This window comes from Parus major, chromosome 14 (genome assembly GCF_001522545.3).
Source record: "Parus major isolate Abel chromosome 14, Parus_major1.1, whole genome shotgun sequence".
In the NCBI taxonomy this organism is placed as follows: Eukaryota; Metazoa; Chordata; class Aves; order Passeriformes; family Paridae; genus Parus; species Parus major.
Genome location: NC_031783.1, coordinates 5,830,669 through 5,851,491, shown reverse-complemented (window position 1 = coordinate 5,851,491; position 20,823 = coordinate 5,830,669). Strand labels below are relative to the sequence as shown.

Below are 20,823 nucleotides of genomic sequence, written 5' to 3'. Positions count from 1 at the left end.
CGGGGAGCCCGGGGAGCCCGGGGGGTCCGGGGGGCCCGCGGGGCCCGGAGCCTTCTTCGGGCCGGGGGGAAGCCGGGACACTTCGGTTTGCTGTTCCACCGCTGGTGTGGCGGCGGCCGGCGGGAGCCTGGCCCGCAGTGGATCGGGCAGCGCTGATGTGCAGTTAAATAAATGCTCGGCGAGCGCTCGTCTCACTGCGTGCCCCGAGAGGAAGCGGCCCTGCTGCAAGCCCGTGTCTGGCGGTGTGTTTCAGCAGCAGACGGCTCCGACTGAGGATGAAGATAGGGCTGGCAGGATGAGAGGGGAGATCTGAAAAATGCCACCCCTGATTGGACAGCCCCGCTTGTGTGTTCTGCGTGACGCTTTGCAACAAGCTTGGCTTTATGTGGCACAGGGACTCCCTTCTTGCAGCTAGCAGAGAGCCAGTTATGGGGGTGGAAATCCCTCGGGGCGCAGAAACAGGGGGAGATCTTGCAGAGTCAGACCCGCTCTCCTTCTCCCTCCTTCAGATAGTTCAGATCCGTTCTGTGGCTCATCTCTCTCCCCATCCTACTCCGTCTATATTCAGCCCCCTACAGAGATTCAGTGAAGACATGAGGTAACCAATGCAGTGATGCTCATTTATGGAACACCCTCCCCTTCAACACCAGGGACAACTTAGTGTCCGAGATCAGCAGTTCTGAGATGCTCAAGTTCTGAATTCTGCATGAGAGCACAGAAAAGAATTAAGATTGTGCTTTTGAATCTGTTCCAGAAATGCAGTAGGATTCCTTAAGCAGCGTCTGCCTAGGAGAGATCTTCAGAAATAAAACAGCATGGGTTTGGGATGCTGTGAGATGTATGGAGTATGTGGACTGGGGATTCCAGCAGACCTCTGGCTCACTTCTCTCGTTTTGAGCTAAAATACCTCTCTCTGTTAGACAGTGACTGAAGTTTAAATAGATGTCCAGGATGAAGGAGAATATCCCAGATGAAAAAAAAATTCTTTTACCTATTTTAGCACAGCGAGGTTAAAGAGAAGGATGATAATGTCTTTTTTTTTTTTTTTTTTTAATGATGCCAGTCATTTTAATTTTGTTGGCTATCCAGGAAGAATGTTAATGGGTCTTTTCTCTGAACTTCTACAGTTTTTGCCTTGCTTGTGGAAGACCAGCTGTAATACTGTCATTATCAAGCCAAGTTTTTGATAGGATATAAGAGGCTTGACTTGGAACTAAGGTGAAGGATGCATTATAAAAAGCTGATAAAGTTTGCATTATGCCCAGAAGCTTTCTGTTTAAAACCTTCTTTGAAGATATACAGTATATGTGTTTTTCTCTATGTTCTTCTTATACATTGTGATCACTTTTACAGGGGATAAAGCTGGCAAAGATGAGGAAAATTGGCTGTGCTCTCCTGGTACTCCAAGCTCTTCTGGCACCTTTGGATTTTGTTCGTGGAGCAGAGAAAAATTATCCCGTCCTGAACATTGCAGTGATTCTGGGAAGGACCAAGTATATAACAGAGAGAGATATCAGAGCTCTCTGGACCAGGGAAATGTCAGCAGACCTGACTGTTGATATCAATGTAGTGACCCTTCTTGTGAACCAGACTGACCCTAAGAGCATCATAACACATGTTTGTGACTTGATGTCAGGCACCAAGATCCATGGAGTGGTTTTTGGAGATGACACTGATCAGGAGGCAGTAGCTCAGATTTTGGATTTTATTTCATCTCAGACTTCTATTCCAATTCTTGGAATTCATGGCGGGGCCTCCATGATAATGGCAGATAAGGTAGGAAAATTTATTAGAGCTCTTGCTATTCTAATGTACTTCATTGTGTTGGTCTCTATCATGAATAATTGCTACAAGCAGTTCAAAAAAAGATGCTCTTAGTTGTCTCTCTGTACTTAAAAAAAAGAAAAAAAGTATGCATAATGGTGTCTTTGTCGATGGCTCACCAAATATTCAGAAATATTTTGGGTCTTGTGCCTGAAACTCAACTTTTTTAACACTGTAAAAGCAGTCCTAATGAGATATTACTCTCCAGCACATAGAATGATGGTCAGTTAAAAAACTTGGATAGCTAATATGATCAGTAAATGTAAAAACAGCCTCATAATAGTAGGTTCATAAAATGATTTTGAGGATAAGATGTAAAACTATAAGCAGATGTTCTGTGGTGCTTCTAAGAAATAGTAAGCAATAGACCTGAATGTATTTGGGTGCAACAGTAATAGTAGGACAATAATAAGCCAGGCTTTAGTGATCCACTGCAGTATCTGGATTAAGTAGGCTTGCACACATGAACCATCTGCATTCCATAGATTTACTGAACTAGATTTTTGCTAACTGGATACATCTATTTTCCTACTGTAGTTCAGGAAAAAATCCTGTAAGGGGTTGTCTGAAATCTGGAGATAATGACAAATGGTTTTGCTGGAAAACATATTTTTAGGTAATCTGTTGTGAGACTGGAAGAGCACAAGAGACTCATGTCTCAAGTTCCTTGATGTTGTACCAGTTTTTAAGGACTCCTTGCTGGTGCTGCAGCATTGATGTTGTGAGGTGATTGCTGCTGCTCCTGAAACAGGCTCTAAGTGCAGGGCTGAGCTCTGCTGGGGACTCTGCCTCCCCTGAAAGTCACAGGAGCTCCCACTGTGGTGTAAGAGAGGAGAGCTCAAAGAGAGAGGGCAGATGTGGGAAGTCACTGGTTTGCCAGCACATGAAGATCTTTAATGCTAATTGTAACTAATTTCTCGATATTTCCATACTTTAGGGTTCCTTATTAGTGGACTGTTATTATTTCTTAGGAGTGACTTTTGAATAATAAAGGGCTCTCTGAAAAGGAAGTGGTCCCAATATATTATTTTGTGAAGTAAGGAGGAAAAAGAAGCAGGATTAGTTATGACTGAGGAATCAGCTTTGAACTTTGGAAACTTTTTACCTCTGTAAAAGACTTTTTCCCATTGGGATGAGAGGACTGTTTTTCTTGGTATTTTGAATGATCTTCCTTTAGAACTTGTCATACAAGGGGGGGACAATAAGTGCTGAATTATAGCAGAGATCCTATAACAATGCCTTTGACATCTTGATTTATACAGAAAGATCATTACAGTCAATGCTGCTATCTTAAATGCAATTGCAGTGACCAAATTACAGAGGCAGATTCATGTGCTTTTAAATTACAGTGCAGATTTACTTGTCTTTTAAAGCTGGGTTTATATGTATTTAGTGCTTCTATCTGATACCTATTTCACTTAACTGTCTCTGGCAGTGTAAGAACACTTGAAGATCCCAGCCAGGGCTAAGTGATGAAACACTGGAAGAAATCCTTTACAGAATCATCTTTGCTCTTGGTAGCAGATGCAGGATGTTACTGATACAGATCTATTTTTAGTTTTATATAAGAGCCTCTAGAAAATGAAACAGTCCTTTTTTTTTTTGTCTCAGTAAATTACTACTATTTTCACTGTATGCTAATATTATCATTATTGTATCACTGTCTTTTATTTTAGGGGTTATCAGAGTTTTATTAGTAAACTTTCCTGCTGAAATTTAGCTTCTAAGATTTCCATTGGGGAAATCAAAATTGTCTTTTGTGTGTTAAAACAATCTAACAGAGCAGTCTTCAGTAGCTTGAGTTGGCTGAAGGAATTGTTTGTTCATGTAACTAATATTGCCCTAATTTTTAAATTGACCTTTGCAATGTGCAGTGTCTTGCAGCGGGGTTTGGAACATTGCAGTAATGAGACCTGCATGTGTCACTCAATTAACCATCCATTTAGGAATGAATTCCTGGGAGATGAAATTGAAATTCACAGTGCTGTTAGAAAGGTGGGGAGATGAAATCTGAAGGAGAAGGATTGCATATATGAAATCTTTCAAGTCACTGTCAGGATTTTAGCTGGCCCACATAGGTGTTGGCTGACTTTTGAAGATTATTTTAAGTCTCCTGTTTTGTCTCATGCATTGAGATGCCTGGCTATTGCAAAAGGTGCCAGGTCCCACTCCTGCTTGTGGATGTAGTGCTCTGGAATTCTGATAAGGCCATTTCATTTATGTCCTTATCATATGAGTTCTGTGCCAGGTGGTTGTTATGTGATGCTGAACTCAACTACAGTGAGGGCACAGGAATGAGAACTCATCTATAATTCTCTGTGCTGCTGAAGACTTCACTGAATGACTGAGAGGAGATAAGCTACCATACTCTCTGTGGCTAATAAATACTATGTCAATGTGAATCTTGACTGAAGAGCCATATCTGTAAAAAAAGAGTTGTTTTATATTTCTAAGGATGAGGTATGGCCACATTTGGAGTTTGCAGTGATTAATGCAGGGCATACAGAGTTTGAAGCACTGAGTCCCTGTCTGAACATCTGGGGTGAGTGGTGTGTTGTCTAGACTGCCTCCTTCGCCAGCCCAACTCTGCTGCAGTTTGCTCAGAGTTTCCCTGCACCATCTGAGGAGAGATTTTGCATGATTCAGACATGGAAAATAGGCATGTGAAGCCAACCAAACCAGAATGTTTTCTGAACCTCACTGATCTACCTTTACCTGACATCAGCTGTCCAAACCCTACCAACAAACCAATGGGGCACCTGGAGGTGTATGGCACTTACCTGATCCTGACTGTGCTGCAGAGATACCCTTTGGGCAGTGCCACATGCTCTGCTCCAGCTGATTTTATCACCTGCTCTTGGCAGGAACTCTCCTGCCAATGAACTGCTCCTTGGCTTTGGTCCCCAGTTCTGTCACGCACTTCAAACATATTCAGATGTGGGATAGTCTACTGAAACAAGATGAGAATTTTCTGGGGCGTCTCTGCCAGCCTGCTGAGCATCAGCATCCCTTGGAGGATGCTGAAGACAGGCTGGCTGTTTATTCATCTTGTATCTCTTGACATTTGAGACATCTCAACACAAACATTACTTAGGAATTGTTTTCTGACTTGAGCATTTAGTTTCAAACATAGTTACCTTTGTTTCACCACTTTCTATGATTATAATGATAGTATTTGTGATACTTTTTGTTTAAAATAGAACATCATGTTACTTCTGTATCAATGCTAAAAGACTTGTTTCTTCACATAAGGGAAAAAATACCCCTATGTATTGTAAATATGTCCAGGAATATTTGTCTTTGAACCATACTGCTTTTGCCTATTGCAAACCTAAATCTTTCTAGAAGTCTTTTTTTGAGAGACATAATTTGAGGCATTTTATTGTTGTAGAAGCAGTTACAGTTATAACATAGTCAAACAGTGTTAAAGGTGAGGGTAATTTTCCAGAAGGGTTATCACAAAGTGATAAATCTTGAAACAGATCTGGAAATGTTATGCAAAATAACTATCTGCTTTTTCAAAAGGTGAGTACTACATATTATTGCATAATGATTCTGTGAGAGCCCTGGAGGTTAGAAAGGATTGCTGGAGGTTGTCTAACCCAGCCCTAGCTCTGTGATGAGCTACTGAAATCAGATCATCCAGTCAAGGTTTGAATATCTCACTGGAAGTAGATACCACAGCCTCTCTGGGCAATCTGTTTCAGTAATTAACCTCTCTCACCATGCAAATATTTTCCTTTCATCTCATTAGAATTTCCCTTGATACCACAGGCTTTTGTTCTTTTGCTGTGAATCTGAGTCCAACTCTGCCTCAGTGCAGTTTTGGGCTGCAATTACAGCGCTCCTTACCTGTCACTTTCCTGGGGAAAATGTTCCTCCAGGCATTACTTGCAGTCCTTTGGACTTGCTTGGATATATTGGTGTTTTGTTTGGGGAGACCCACAGGTGTACAGGGGGCTGCAGAAAGGGGCTGGTGGTTCCTGTGAGGGCAGCGGTCCCTCCCTGGAGCAGCCGCTGCCGCAGCCTGGTCCGGCTGTGCCACCGAAAGGGAGCACTGCTGGCTCACGTTGAGCCCACCCCATGGGCCCCTGCCCTGCAGCACTGCCGGGGTACTTCATAAATAAGGCATCTCATTGCTAATAAGTGCTGAGTGAAACTGTACTTTGAAGTCTTTCATTCTTTTGGTGGTGATTTTTTAGGTGCTTCAGTGAAATACTTGCCGATGTTTGCATTACTTGTCATTTTTACCTCATTATAGGTATAGCTGGAATTGCTTTGTTTTAGCTCATTTGAGAGGCAAAAACCTGTGCTGCACTTGTGCAAACCAGAGCTCTAAGCAGCTGTGATCAGAGCCCACCCAGACTCCTGGCTCTGGAGCACTGATGCTCTCCTATCTGTACGTGACTTTGTTGATGATCTCAAAGTTCCTCCACACATCCTCCAGCTCCTTGCCAAATGTCTCCATGGTGCAGTGATTCTCTAAAGGACAAAAAGGTTCAGAAGCCTCACTTATCTTTTGTACTATGTGTAAGTGTGCTTCAACTCTTCATGATTTCAAAATTGTTCGATGGATGGCAGGGGCGTGTTGTTATTTGATTTTTATTGTAGAATCTTTTCTGGAGCTCATACTACATGGAATGTGCTCATTCATTCACATGTCTGCCATATGCATATGCAGATTTCTGTCCAGCCTGTTTTGTTGGCTTGTAAAAGCAGTTCTGAATTTTATGATAAAAAATTGTAAATTTAAGATTTTCTATAACAGTGACTTCTCATTCCTGCCCTTCCTGATGGCTGATGTGTATGGCACGATGTGTCTGAGCATGAGATTGACTTTGGCTTTGTTACTGTAAAAGACTGAAAGATTAAACCATTGGTTAATAAATACTTTAGTGCAAAAATAGCAGTATTCATATAACTGCTGTTTCAGGTCTAGACATAGTAGCTTGCACTACTACATAGTCTGTTGCACACAATATTTCCAGCTTCTGACTCATTTAAAGAAGCAATTGAACTTGATTTTCTTCCCTTGTAGCTGTATGAAGGCCCCTATGGGAAGAATAACCTTCAGATATTCTGATTTTTATTTTGAGCTGCGATAAAAATGTAGCACTGACCTCCTTGCAAATCTGTGTTTACTTGTCCATATCCATGAAAGCCAATCTATATGGACTTTTAAGAAAGTCTTGCACACCCATAAGATTTTTTGACCTAGAATGTAATCTGTGGTAGTACCTTTTGCACATACATGCTGTAATCTGTGGTATTAAATGGTTAAAAACGTGCCTGAGGTTTATCCTGATGAGGGGAATGAAATGTGTGGATACAATATTCCCTGTTTTTCCTCCTCAGGAGGCAGTGCTGTGCCAGGGTGAGGTGGTTGGGATAGATAGACCCTGCTGGTTTAGACATTGCTATTCCTGTACTGGCATGGCTGGGAGTCTTTGCTGCTTTCAGCTGGTCTTGGAACTCAGAGGAGCATTAAATTAATGATGTGAGTTTGCTTTCTTGCTCTCCTTCTCCTACTATTTTTTCTAAATGGTTTTCCTAGCAATTTCTGAGGTGATTGTGTTATTCCTCATTCTCTTGTGCACGTAAGTTTGTCCCTCTTTATTCAGTGAAGGAAAACATGGATGAATTTCTAGAATACTGCAGCAGTAGACTGGAACTGTCACACTTATGGAGCTCATGGTGGGGATATTTAATTTAATTTTCCAAAGCAGAAGGAAGGTAGTTTTGAAAACATTAGGAATTTCAATAACTAATGAGCATGTTGTAGGAAATGGAAGTCTTGAGTTTGCTTGATTTTTCATGCAGTTTAGGTGCAGGTAAGTTCCTGATATTTTAGTTTGCTTAAATTTACAGTTGCAGCTGAGCTGAAGGTGCAGGGTTGGTTTCTACACACCACTCATTTAGGAGAGAAGAGTGGCTTCACTTTAGTCTTTTGCAATAAACTATATATTTTCATCTCAAAGGTACTGTTTTCTTTCTCTTCAGACTTTTCTTACAGTACTTGGAAATAGAAATCCCTAAGTATCTTTGTTTTGAGCAGCAACATCTCAAAACTGCTAGCAAGTCCCTGTTGTAGATCACCCATGCAATCTCCAAACTATTGCCTGTCTAGGGGTAATTACAACACAGCAGACTCCTGGGCTGTGAAAGTAGGACACAGGACCTTCAGCACGGTTTTCTGCTCACAGAAATTTCTGGTGGCATCTTTGGAATTTTTTTCCCCAAGAACATTTTCAAATAAAAAATTTAAAAATTATTCCTTTTAAGTTATAAAATAATTATAGACCATTACAAAATACATAGCAAAGTTCTGGCAATTAGAACATATCCAGAAAATGTACCTGAAAGTATAAAATTATGCAGTGTACAGAGAGAAGGGCTTTGATATAATGTCAAACACATTTTTTGTGTTTCATCTATTAATTATTTTTGAGGCTGCTTAGATTATTTGAATAGACAGTTCATTAGTGTGTTTTGTCACTTATTTGAACTAACAATTTAATTTGAAGAATTTCTTTCTAATTTTTTTGATCTTGCTTGGAAGACTCTGGGATAGATCTGCCTACATGGTGATGATACAAAGGGCTTTGTATAGATGCACAGAAAAACTTTGCAGGCTGTAGCTTTCTTTTTTTACAAATCTGTGGTCATTTGGTTTGTGTGTACTCATTCTCTTCCCCTCTTCCCTCCTCCTCTGCCTCTACTCCTCCCTGGAGCTATGAAGTTGTGTGGATTTTACTGAGGGAGCCCAGCCTGGATTTTCTCCACACCATCTGTCACCATATTGTTTGTTTAAATCCTTGAGAAATTTTCTTCTGTACTTTACTGAAATAAATACATAAAACTGCAGCAGCATCATTGGCTGTTTATATTAGATTTAGACTTAATGTCCTTAGGAAAAAAACTCCTGTGCTTGCAATTGAGGTGCATAAGCTGGAAGCAGTTTGTAAAACTGCACGTGGTTTAATTCTCTGAGTGCAGAGCTCCAGTTCTGCAGTGTGTTCATCCCCCAGCCCAGGCCCCTCTGGCTTCTCAAGGGGGACACCCAGCTGGGGCTCCCATGGCCCTGCAGAGACCCTGCTGCTCAGGGGTCATGCTCTGGTCTCCCCACTCTTTCAAGGAAAACGTTTTCTGCCCTTCGGCAGATGCACGATGTATCTTGTCTGTCCTGAGACTTGATATTCTGGGTCAGGGAAAAGGTGGAACTCGCAGGCTCTGTGAAACCAGAACTGGAAATATGATTGGTTAGTTAGAAGGGGAAATGTTTTGGAGAGAAATTGAAGTGTGCAAAAGAAATGTAATATAAAAGCTGGACAACCAAGAGGAAAACGAGTTCTGTGGATGTGCAAATGGGATATTCCAAGTTGCTGGTGGAGGTTGGTTGGTGCCCAGCAGCTGTAAGTTTATGATATGCAGTTAACATTGTCTCCTTTCCCTACAGCAATTTTTCCTGTACATTCCATAGGCACGAAGCTTAAGTGACCAAAAAGCCTCAGTATTTGGAGGGAGGAGGAAGTTCCAGGTGTACAAGTTGTCTCTTATTTGGGGAAGAGGAGAATTCCTCTGGAGAAAGGTCTGTCCTATCTGGGACTCAGCCATGAGGGCTCCTGGGCTGAGGGTTAAATAGGGCTCCCTGATCAACCTTTGTGAATGATTTAAACCTCTTGAAAAAGGAACAGTTTCTACTCCAAATCTGTGACTAAGATTTTATTCACATACTGATTCTTTCAGCTTCACTTGTGGATTAAAGAAATCATTCATAAATGTATATATTTAGATGGTTTGTATAATCTTTTCTCCTCTTCAACAGCAACAGAGACTAAACTAAAATTAGAAAATCCAGCACCAAGCAAACTTCTAGAGCATGGCAACGACTCCATTTGGTTGTACATTGGTCAATCTTGCTTAGGATGATTAACATGTTTTTGGGCAGGGGCAAATTCAAAGCAGAGATACATTTCCTTCTCACTGTAACACACTGAGAAACACATTAAAGGGCTCTGGATGAGATTTGACTGAAACACTGTAATATTCTACACACAGTTCCAAAACAATCTCCATTTCTTTTGTACAGCATTTTTTGATTCGTATTTGGGTGTGATCAGACCTGAGAAAGTAAGGTCTGTTTTTTTTGGTATACATGCAGCTTCTTCTCCCTGCTTCCTCCTGCATTCCCTTGCTGCAGGTGGAGAAGGAAGGGTGAGAGAAAAACAAGTGGTAATCTTCATGCTTTTGGTATTTCTCAAGTACATTGGTTTGGCTGCTCCTTGGATGGAGCCTGCCTACAGGTGGGGGTGCTTTGGTGTGCTCTCTTGGCTGACAGTAGTGCAATTTCCCAGCAGGATCACATGCAGCCCTTTTGGTGTAGCCTGGATGAAGCAGATTTTTTTTAGATCAGGACCATATCTCTCAACTTTGTGCTTCCTTGGATTTGAGTTTTGAGCAGGCTCTCTTGGAGAGGTGCTCCATTATCAGATGAGTCCTCAGTCAGTGTTTTGGGCTTCCTGTCTCCATCATAACTTTGTGAAAGTAATTTCCTTCCAGGCTTTTGATGGAGATGGGCTGAGCCATTTCCTTGTCACAAGTCCCTTGCTGCAGCATGACTGAGAGCACCAGTGCTGGTCTTGCTCCATGGCCTTCACTCAGTGTTTGTGACTATTTCTGCCTTTTGTGCATGTTGCAGCAAGATATTTCTATAAACATGTTTCATTCAAAGGATTGCTGGGTAGAAAGCTGCTTATCTTCTCTTTTATTCTTTTCCTTTTCTTGACAGAGGTGGTTTGTTTTTGGTGTCCTACCTTTTGGTTCAAGATTTCTGTAACTTTATTGATGGAAAGTTTTGTCTATTTGTGCTGAGCAGGTTGCCTTTTCACGTGACTAAATTAGCAATAGGACTGCTTTGTTTTCACTGCATTGATTTTGTGTCGAGTGGAAACACACTGTGTATGTAGAACCACTATGAAAGAAGAAAGGGCAGGGATTTTATAACCACCTTTCAGCTCCACAAAATTTGCAACACAATTAGGTATGACAGAAAATAGAATTAAGGTAATCTGTTCTAAGTAACAAGTTGCTTTGAGAAGTTACAGAAACATATAATTACCAGACAAATTGCATGTTATTTTTTTGTGTGTGAGGCTAATTAAGAGTTCTGAGTAAATTGTGTTGGCATAGCCATCAGAGCTGTATGAAGTACCTAATTGGGATGAGATAAGGCTTGTGAATTCATCATAAGAAAACAGATGCCAGAATTATGAGAAGTGTCTGTATGCTAGTCAAGTACCATTTAGGATGGTCTGGTTTATTTTCAGCAGTCACATTATTTTTGTAGGAAACAAGCTAACCCTGTCCTTTATTTTGTTTTGATCTCTTTGCCATCGTCTCCTCTCTCCTTTATCTGCATTTAACTACTGCTATCTGTGAAAAGGCTGACATTTCCTTTTGTAGAGACTGGGTTCCAGGGAAAGATGTGGATGGCTCAGCTGCTTAGCATGTGAAACTTTAACCTCTGTCCCTTAACAGCAAACTGGTACAGAAGTTGTAAAATGAAATATTTGCTTTCTTCACACAGACTGGATTTTCCTTACCCAGTGTGTTGTCTGCCAACCTCCTTCACCCAAGAGCTGCTTCCAAACACCCTTCTCTGACGGAGCCTTCAGCTGCACCCTATCCATTTACTATTCCACTTTATACTTGACTGTCATGGTAGTCAGGATTTTTTTTTTTCTATTTATTGCCTTAGTTCACTTCTAGCAGAAGCAAATTTGGTAGGAGGGAATACTTACTTCTGTGCTTAAAATTCTGTATCCCTGAACTTTAAGAATAGTGTGCCTCTTTCAGTGTACACATCTAAAATAATCTTAATTGGAGTAAATAAAATTTCTCTGGGGTCCCAAGAACAAAGTAAAAATTATAAATTTAAGCCAAATCTATTCCTATTTAATAAGCAGGAAATAGAGGAAAGGAGTATAAACTGAACCAGGTGAGCTAGGGTAGTGGTGAGGAACTAAGGTGGTGATAAAACAGAAATAAATTACTGATTGAAGTGACCTTTTGTGAAGAAAACAGTATAAGAAAACCAGAATTACTCAAAATTCTGAGCAGTTTCTATCTTTATCTCTTCTACCCTGATCTTGGGATTTTGGGCAATCCTTTTCAGCCTTAAGTAATTCCTTCTGCATTCATTGTCTGCTTTACATACTTGTACAGGGAGGTGCTTGCTTTTCCTGTTGCAGTGTGGGGAGTCTGGGCTGTAGTTAACCATCTGGAAATTGATGTATTGGAGAGTCTACTTGTATCCATTCTAATGCAATTTAAAATTTCCCTACTACTCTTTTTTCCCTTTAGTATAACCTCTGAGACAAGGAGTCTATTATAAGCTTTCCTGAAATAAAATTCCCCCCTTTGCACTTGGCTGGCTAATGATGCTGTTCTGTGTAAGCATTCATTTCTATAAAAATTGAAATAATTTTTACTAATTCTCTGATTTGTGGTAATACAAGTACTTTTCTCTATGCATCTGTGTTCACTCTGTTCAGGTGCTTTGTGGGAATCCTTACCACCCTGCGTTTTTTAGGAACAGGAGTCTCAAAATATATTCATAATTCCCTTTTATAATTTAATTAAATTCTGAATTTTGCATCTCCCAATCTCCTCTCCTCCGTGGAGAGGACAGACTGACAGGAAAAAAATATGAAAGCAAATTTCTTCACTCTGTGTTAGGTGATTGCTAATTTTGCAGTCTCCCCTGTATGTGAATGTGCTGTGCTGTTACTTTAAAAGTTCTGCTCTGAGACTCAGGTTCACTGGCACTTAGTACCTAAATCGTTATTATGTGCAGTGAACAAAGTTCTGGATCCTGAATGACACAAATCCTGATGTTGTCTAAGTGACTGGTTGGATCATGAGGCTGAAAACGAGCAGAGAGCAGAGCGCAGGGAAGAGCCAGACAAGGACAGCCTTGGCTCTTTGCAGGGTGAGCTCATTTGTGGAGGGCAAAATACAAGTTACATGATCCCCTCCACACTTTGGGCTAGGTAAAGACAAAAATGATCTTCACAGCCATTTCCAGATATAGTTATCCTGTCATTTTTACCAGTCTTAACAACTGCAAAAGTAATGTTGCACCTTTTCTAACCTTTCTCAGGCTTCAGGCTTGCAATCTCTTACATTCCTGCTGTTTTTTACTATCCATTGCTATTTTATAGGATAAGAGTGACTGAAATATGTCTAATGATCAGTGAAAAAATGACACTAAATAGGTTACTTAGCAAATTATAGGAGAAATTCATGTTATAATATCCTGAACTGTTGCTCAGTGTCTTTTCACTATATACAGATATTTTCAGATTCCAAATTTCTCATAAAAACACATCACATGATCTCTGAATAAAAATTTAAATGAATGTGCATGAAGTTTTTGTGGACCCAGCTGTCACCTGCAGTATGTGTGTCTTTACTGGTCATTAAAAGCCTTACCAATCTTTAGTGTGCTTGTTCAAATTGTTTTAAGTTATTCTTTCTGGTTCCTTCCTGCTATGGGATGACTACTGGCTTAAGACAAGCTGGTTTTTGATTTACCATTTTACAGATAGAGATCTTAAAATATGGAGGGATTTCAGGCAATAATAAAATGTGACAGTCCACCTCAGCAATCCTTATTCCAGTGTAGGTCTTATTGATTTGTTAAGCTGCAGTAGAGCTCTCAGCGGACACTGCCTGAAAGCAGCGGAAAACTTAAACTAAAATAACAAACTTTGCTCATTTCCCACACTCTACTGCATTAAGTAGGTTATAGGCATGCAGAACCCTAGTTTTAAATAAGTTATGCATAAAAAAGCTCTCAAGTCAGCAAAGGCATTTGTAAAAGCTGAGGAGGAAACTGGCTCTAGGAAAGGATAGCGTGCAGGTCGTACACAAGTCCACGTGGAAAGCAAAAATCCTGCTTGTGGGATCCTGACTTTGGTGTGATTGATTTCATTGGGAAGTAAAGGACTAAGAGCAAGTGCAAAGTAAGCAAATGCTTTAAATAATTAGTCTTTTAATGCTTATTTAATTGCTTTTCCTGAAGATTTGAATGCTGCCATGTAGAGAGATAACAAAGGGGGTTTTTCCTTTCTAATGAGGGGCTTTATATGTTCTTTATGTAACAGCCATAAAGATGCCAACATAGTTTTGTAATATCTGAGATAGAAAGGCCAAGCACACAATAGACTTAAAGCATTTTCTGCAAGGGCTGCACTTAGGGTGTTCTCTCTCATAATATACAGGATTGCTAGTGAAATATCCTGTTGACAAGCTAGTTGGTTTTGAGTTAAACCTGATAACTTCTTTAAACTTCATTTTGCTAGTTAGGTTTCCACCTTACTGGGTCATTTTGAGGTTTAATTTGCATATTCCACCCAGTTAAAAAATCTCAAAAGTATTAAAACAGCTTTTCTAATTCAGCTCAGATGCTGGAATATTTTCCTTCTTAACAAGCATTCTAGTTTGTATTAAAAAAAGTTAAATAATTCTCCTTCCCTTAGTTTCTTTTTAAATCAAGTATGTACAGTAAGCTTGGCTCCCTATTGAGCTGGTTTAATCATTTGTTTTTTCCATCTGCAGAGAGCCAGTTCCCAAAGTAACTTCAAAGAGTCTTGCCTGAGTAAAAGCTTCCAGCTTTGGAGCAACAAAGATTACAGAAATATGCTTATGCAACTGCTTGAAACCTCTGGCTATCCTGACATAGAGAATACAACTGAATATTTCCCTCTATTATTCTGTTACCATAGACCTTAAATATTTGTAACTGAGAGTTTTGCTGCCACTTTGCTTTTGCCTCCCGTGGTGACTGCACAGTGTGATGTGTTACACGAGTGCACAGACATGGCATTTGTAGGCTCAAGGGGATCACTGGTGTTCTGGGTCTTGAAGTGATCTCATATGTAACTCCAACAACAAAACAACCATAAAATTCAGCCTTGATGTAAATTGTCTTTAGACAAGTCTGAAGACTTGCAGCATCAGCAAATGCAGACTGTTTGTAATATTTTAGATTTGTGCTGGCTTCAATCAAATGGTGAAGAGGCTTCAAGTGAAATGGCTCCTGGGACAGTGGTAACCTCCCTTCTTCATTTTTAAAATTTCCTGTGTTGACATGTGTAAGCTCTCAGTTTGGTAAAAATAAAGTCAATCCCCTGCCCAATGCAGGTAGATAGATATGGGAAGTGTATTTTATATCTAATGGATATATCATGCTTTTGAGTGCAGTAAGAAACTTAAAGTAGTTAAAATTGCCAGTGTTTGTGAGAATCTGCTTCATATTAAGGTCAATGTAAGTAATTGTCTTTATTTCTGTGGTCTTCCTCACCAGAGACTGTTCCTTATTCATGACTTTCCAGTCCAGTAATTGTTGTCATCACTTTGGAGGAAAACTGTTGTTGTTTTTTTTTTCCCCTTTTTTAAAATTTTAATTTTTTAGAATTTTTTTTTGGACAAAACTATCTGAAAATCAGTGTCTGGGATTTTCCCCAAATTAATTTCCTGTGGAGAGAAGAGTTATGAGTTTGGTCTCAGTACAATGACTCTTCTGGATTATAATATCTGTCAGTGGAAATGCACTGCTTTGGTTTTAACTGAAGCTATTTCAGATCTTAATTTTTGGCTTAATCGAATCCTTAGCACAGGCAAATCTAATTCTGGCATACTATTTCAATTGCACAGACTTTCATTTCTGACTAAGGATTGGAAGGATTAACCCAGATTTTAGCAGTTCTCTCCATGACTGGGTGGATAGGATTAAAATCTGTGCTGCTCACTGTGGCTTTTTATTCTAGTTTTTGATTAGTTATGTCTGTTGACCAGGATGGGAAATTTTCTGAGGTTAAGACTGCAGTATGGTGAATTCACTGGATTGCACTGTATTTTGAATAAAATTACTGCCCAAACATACTTTTCTTGTTAATAGGACCACAATTCATAGTTTATATTTTAGATTAATTTTGTAGTTTGAAGTATTAATATGTATATATACACACATTTATCAGATTTGAGGCTGTAGAAATACATATTTTAGGAAAAAAATAATTGGGTAAAACAGGAATGGCATTAACAGGACCCAGCTGTAATATCTTGTTAAGGACTGGATGAATGCAGCAAAAGTTTTTGGGCCAGAAGCTGGAAGGATGTTCCTCTATTTAATTTCTATCAATGCAGCTGTTCGAGACAATTTCACTAGGCAGGAAACAGAGAAATTTCTGGAATAATGTCTGCAATTAGTCTCCCACTTTCTAAAAAGCCCTGATCCTGTAATGAACTTATAAATTAGTTACTTCTGTGACCAGGGAATGAAAGTCTCACCTTCAGGAGATGAGGTGAGTTGGTTTTGTTTAATCTAGTAAAAATGGGCCAGGGAGGAGGATATGGTGGCTGTATGTAGGAAGAAGGAAAGCTGATTAAACAACATAAAATGAGTCAGGCAACTGCAACTTAGGTGGGAAATGGAAAGTGGTGAATGGTATTTAGATGGAAAATGAAGAAGCTCAGGAATGGCAAGGAGCTGGCTGGTGTTATAATGGAAACTGGTCAATGAAGAAGGATGAGCATGTGCTTTCACTGTGTTCTTTCTAATTCTGTACTCTCCTTTATATTTACAGAAAGCTTGAGATTGAGAAAACCATGCAATACTATAATAACATTGCCTCCAAATCCAGTCAGGCTTATATAAATGTTAGATTTGGTAAAAGTGAAGTGAAAGGCGTAGGATCCTGATGTGCTCCTTATCAGTCAAGGACTGTGCCCATCAGCCCTGGAAAGAGACTGGCCTTGGGATTCTTGTTGGAATATAGTGAACTATGTCTTAAAATTTTTTAAAGCCTCATCTCCTAGAAAAGAACATAACATTTCTCCAGAAATTAAAAATATTTACCTTTTTATGTGAAGCAGGAGAACTTGACTTTTCTTTGGGTACTTGTGCCTGAAAAATGTCTTGGTCAATATTCAGACTCTCATTTAAAACTTTGTTTCATGGACTAAAATATTTTTTAATTCTTTTTTAATTCTTTATTTTGGTCTGGAGAAAGGGTTTCTAGTGATTGCCATGACACTCAGGGGAATGTGCCATGGTCTAATACAGATGTAGTGAATATAGCAAGGTGATGATAATGTGATTATTGGAAGTAATCTGGTCAAGGGAGTGGAAATTCCTATAAAAATACAATGATATTTTCTTTTCACTGCTGTCCTGATGAAAGGATGATTTCAGGTGTCTGTTCACAGAGCTTGCAGAGTCTCCAGCTGTGAAAGGTTCTTCAGAGACAAGACACTTTATCTGGTCTTGTTGAGCAATTGGAAATGAGTGTCACTATCATAGAATTTGATTTTATTATTGAAGAGCTCTTAATAAAGGCTACAGAAAGCAATGCTTTTCAAAATCTATAATTTTTGTGCAGATTCAAGCTGTGGAAGGATAGATTCTCAGTGGCTGTGAGAAGCTCTTAGGTGATGATATACAGCAGAACATTAGGAAAGGAAGACAGTAAAACTTTAGTCACGCTGAATTATTTTCTGTAGCTGTGTTTAAGGAATTGAAACTAAGTCTTTGCAAGAATGGTAAAATCTTTCTTCTGATGATTTTCTGTGGCTGGAGAGGAATGTGCTAATGGGGAGGATGTGCTAATGAATGCACCTATGGTCTACAACACATGGTTAGAACTGTTTGTATTTTTTTCCTGCAAAAAAGGTTGAACACCAAATTGGATAAAATTCTGTTTCAAAGTGACCAAGACTATTTCTTCCCTGAAGCAATTCATACTTTTCCCAGATTTCATTAATACTGGAATTCTAATCTCTTTAGCTCTTACAGCTGTTTCATTTTCAGGGACCTTTGGAGGCCAATTATTTTGTTAAAAAATGCTTATTAATGAAAATATGTTACCATGTTAGGAAAAAAAAGGCCAATGCAAATGAAAGAAAAAGCGCTTCAGAAACTCTAAGGTCCTCCTAGCTGTTCCTTTGGGAGAGCAGAGGAAAAGAAATTGGAATAGGATACTTTGTTTTAGTGTTCTGAGTGTTTATGTGATGACCCTTCATTTATTTCTTTATTTATTTATTTTCAGCAGGACTGATGGAAACAGGATACATCTGTTTCCTTGTGCTTGTGTCATGAAACAAGGAGGAATAAGGTGCTGGAAAGAGTTACTGTAGCTTTTTGAGTCCTTTGCCAGGCAGCAGTTTCTTTTTGAAGCCCACGCCTTAACCTCTGAGGTAGCAAAGGCATTTTCACTCAGTATTTCTGCTGTCTCTGTTTACTGATGAGACCATGCAGAGTCATGAAACAAATTTGTGCTGCTAGCACAGCCAAAATTCCTGGAACTGCTTCCACATCCACCAACAAAGCCATGTGTGGATATGTTCTCCTGTTTCTTTTATTGACTGAGGGTTCAATATTTGATTTTGAGAGGACCCCCATCTACTTTCAGCTTTATTTTGTCAAGTCAGTTGTGTCGATTCCTCCGATCCCTCCCCTGTGCTGCCACTGTCTCCCAGTTCTAGACATACTTTTGCTGGGGAAGCTTTGGAAAAGTATTCTAAGTTTAAGTTGTCTCTTCCATTTCTTTGCTGTTTTGCTGCATCTGATCTAGTCTGACTGGCACACAGGAGCCCTCAGGGCCTCAGATGGGCTGCCTGTGGTTCGCCTCTGCTTTCAAAGTGAGAATTGGCCTCCTGCCTCAGTTCTGTTGGAAATTTCTTGGAATGGCATCTATGCTTTGTCTGCTGTTTTGGACAGAAAACTTGCAGAATTTGTCCTGATTTTTTCCAAAGTGAAGATCAACATGCTGCAAAGAGAGCAAAACATTAAGAAACATCTAGCAAATCAGCAAATGAACAGTCTGATCTCATATGTTCAATGGTGCTTTTGAAGAAACCTCTACTTGTTTGTAATTGCTAATTTTAGTCCAAGTTAAACATGATCTCAAAATCAGACCCTGATTTTCAAAGTTGGCTGTTCTCATGTAAGCCCATAAGTTTATAAGTAACTATCTGAATGGATATTTTTGGAAAATTTTTAATCCTTAAAGGACTTAAGTACGATACAAGGCAGACAAAAGTGTGGAAATAGCTCTTGCTCACATATGAACAATTGATACATCAGTTGCTTTCTTTGGTGTCATCTTCTATTGAAGTATTTATTTTCTGCTCTGTCTTTAAGAGGTGATTAATGAGCCTGTAAGTGATAAATTTACTCAAAAAGTGGTGCTGGTGATGTGGAGGCATCTCTGTGACCGGGAGGAATTTGAAAGGTTGCAGGTGTGACTCCTAGAGAAGGGTTATGAAGGTTGTGAAGGTTCCTTCACTCCTCCAGGTATCAGGAGGTCTGAAGTTCAGGCTGGGACTTTGTCCAGGGGATGGTAAATCTGCTTTCCCAGACTTCATCTGTGGTTTGGGAATTACAGCAATTTTTACTATATCATTATTTCAGACATGGATGCTTGAACTGTGCTGCAGTGTTACCTTATTCCATGTACTCTGCACAGAAACAGTTTTTGTGTATACTGGTAATATTTTAGGGTTGTGACAGCAGATATTAACAGACACCCAGATTTGGAAGGAGAGACTAGCTAGAGTTATGACAAAATGGAGAAGAGGGTGCTGTTACTCAGGCTGTCAGAAAAATTATTTCTGTAAATTACTTGATTTAAGTCTTTTCAGAGGATGAGGGGAAAAGAATAAATGACCCAATATATTCCTACTCTGGCACTTACTAACTTTTCCCATTTTTTCCTAGTCCAGTGACTAGACTGTTATTTACCCTACCAGGTATATGAAAAACTGTATTTTCCTCTGGCATGTTGCCATGCTGATTAAAATCCCACTGATCTTGTTCTCTTTGGAAACTGCATTGATGAAGTTTGAAGTGATGAACTGTGAACTGACTTCCACTGCAAAAAGTCTATCAGGTAAATAAATTGGAAATCCCAAATGAGAGAAATGCACTAATAGGATACTGGGCTTGAATATTAATTTTGTTACAAACTATTCCCAGTAGACTTGTAATCCACTGGCTGTTCAGGTAACCTGATTTATCAGGTCTGAATTATCAGTATGGCAACAAGTACCTGTGAAATAACGTGTGGGTAATGAAATACTCTCCTTCTCTAACTTCTATTGGCCTTTCATTGTGAATAATATACCTCTGATTACTGGGAAAGACAAAACAAACTCTCCTTCTCTAACTTTTATTGGCCTTTCATTGTGAATAATATACCTCTGATTACTGGGAAAGACAAAACAATAAACCAGGTAGTGTTTATTTCTCCTTAGCTTAATTCATCGTGTACACACTTGCTTGTGCATTGAGAAGAAACCTATAAAACTTATTTTCTCTTCAGGGATACACTTTACTAGGGTAGATCATTTGAGCTGAGGTATATGCTGAAATGTATTGAAGTGATACCATGGGTGTAGGATGTTTAGGAAGTGCTTGCATGCTCCTCTGTGAAAGAACTCTGGATGTTGCATTATCCACTGCAAGTTAAACTGTAACTGTGCATGTAATTCAGTAAAGCAAAAAGCACCTGGAATCTTGAATGATGCTTTTCTTTTTAAAGCATTTATCCCTTTTGTATTTGTAGAAGTATTGATCTCTGTGCCACTGGCCTATGAAAGACTAGAAATAAATCCCATTCCAGATCTTCAGTTATTATCCTTACATGATACCAGTTTACTGAATTGTTTAGGGGCAGTTATGACATCTTGTGTCACACAAAATAACATTAATCAGAAAATTTTGCATGCAGGTACATAGTCAAACAACAATCACATCACTAGATCTCGTTCTGTTCTTTGGTTTGAGAAGGGTGAGCAGAGCACAGGACAACCACTGTGCAGAACCCAGTGTGAGGAGAGATCACTGTGCTTTGAAATCTGACACAAAGCAAACAGCCTTGGAAGGAAGCTTAACAAGCTGAAGTTGGCTGATGCAGCAGTGGATGTGTGTAAAAC

General features: G+C 39.5%; 1 protein-coding gene across 2 annotated transcripts in view; it reads left to right on the top strand.

Annotated features, from left to right (window-relative positions):
* GRIN2A (glutamate ionotropic receptor NMDA type subunit 2A) overlaps positions 1 to 20,823 on the top strand; it is a 163,024-nt gene that overhangs the window by 1,670 nt on the left and 140,531 nt on the right. For both annotated transcript variants that reach the window (XM_015643183.3, XM_015643182.3), the window contains exon 3: positions 1,354 to 1,776. In XM_015643183.3, coding sequence (XP_015498669.1) covers positions 1,372 to 1,776 — 405 coding nt within the window. In that variant the 5' untranslated portion in view covers positions 1,354 to 1,371. The remainder of the gene's footprint in view (positions 1 to 1,353; positions 1,777 to 20,823) is intronic.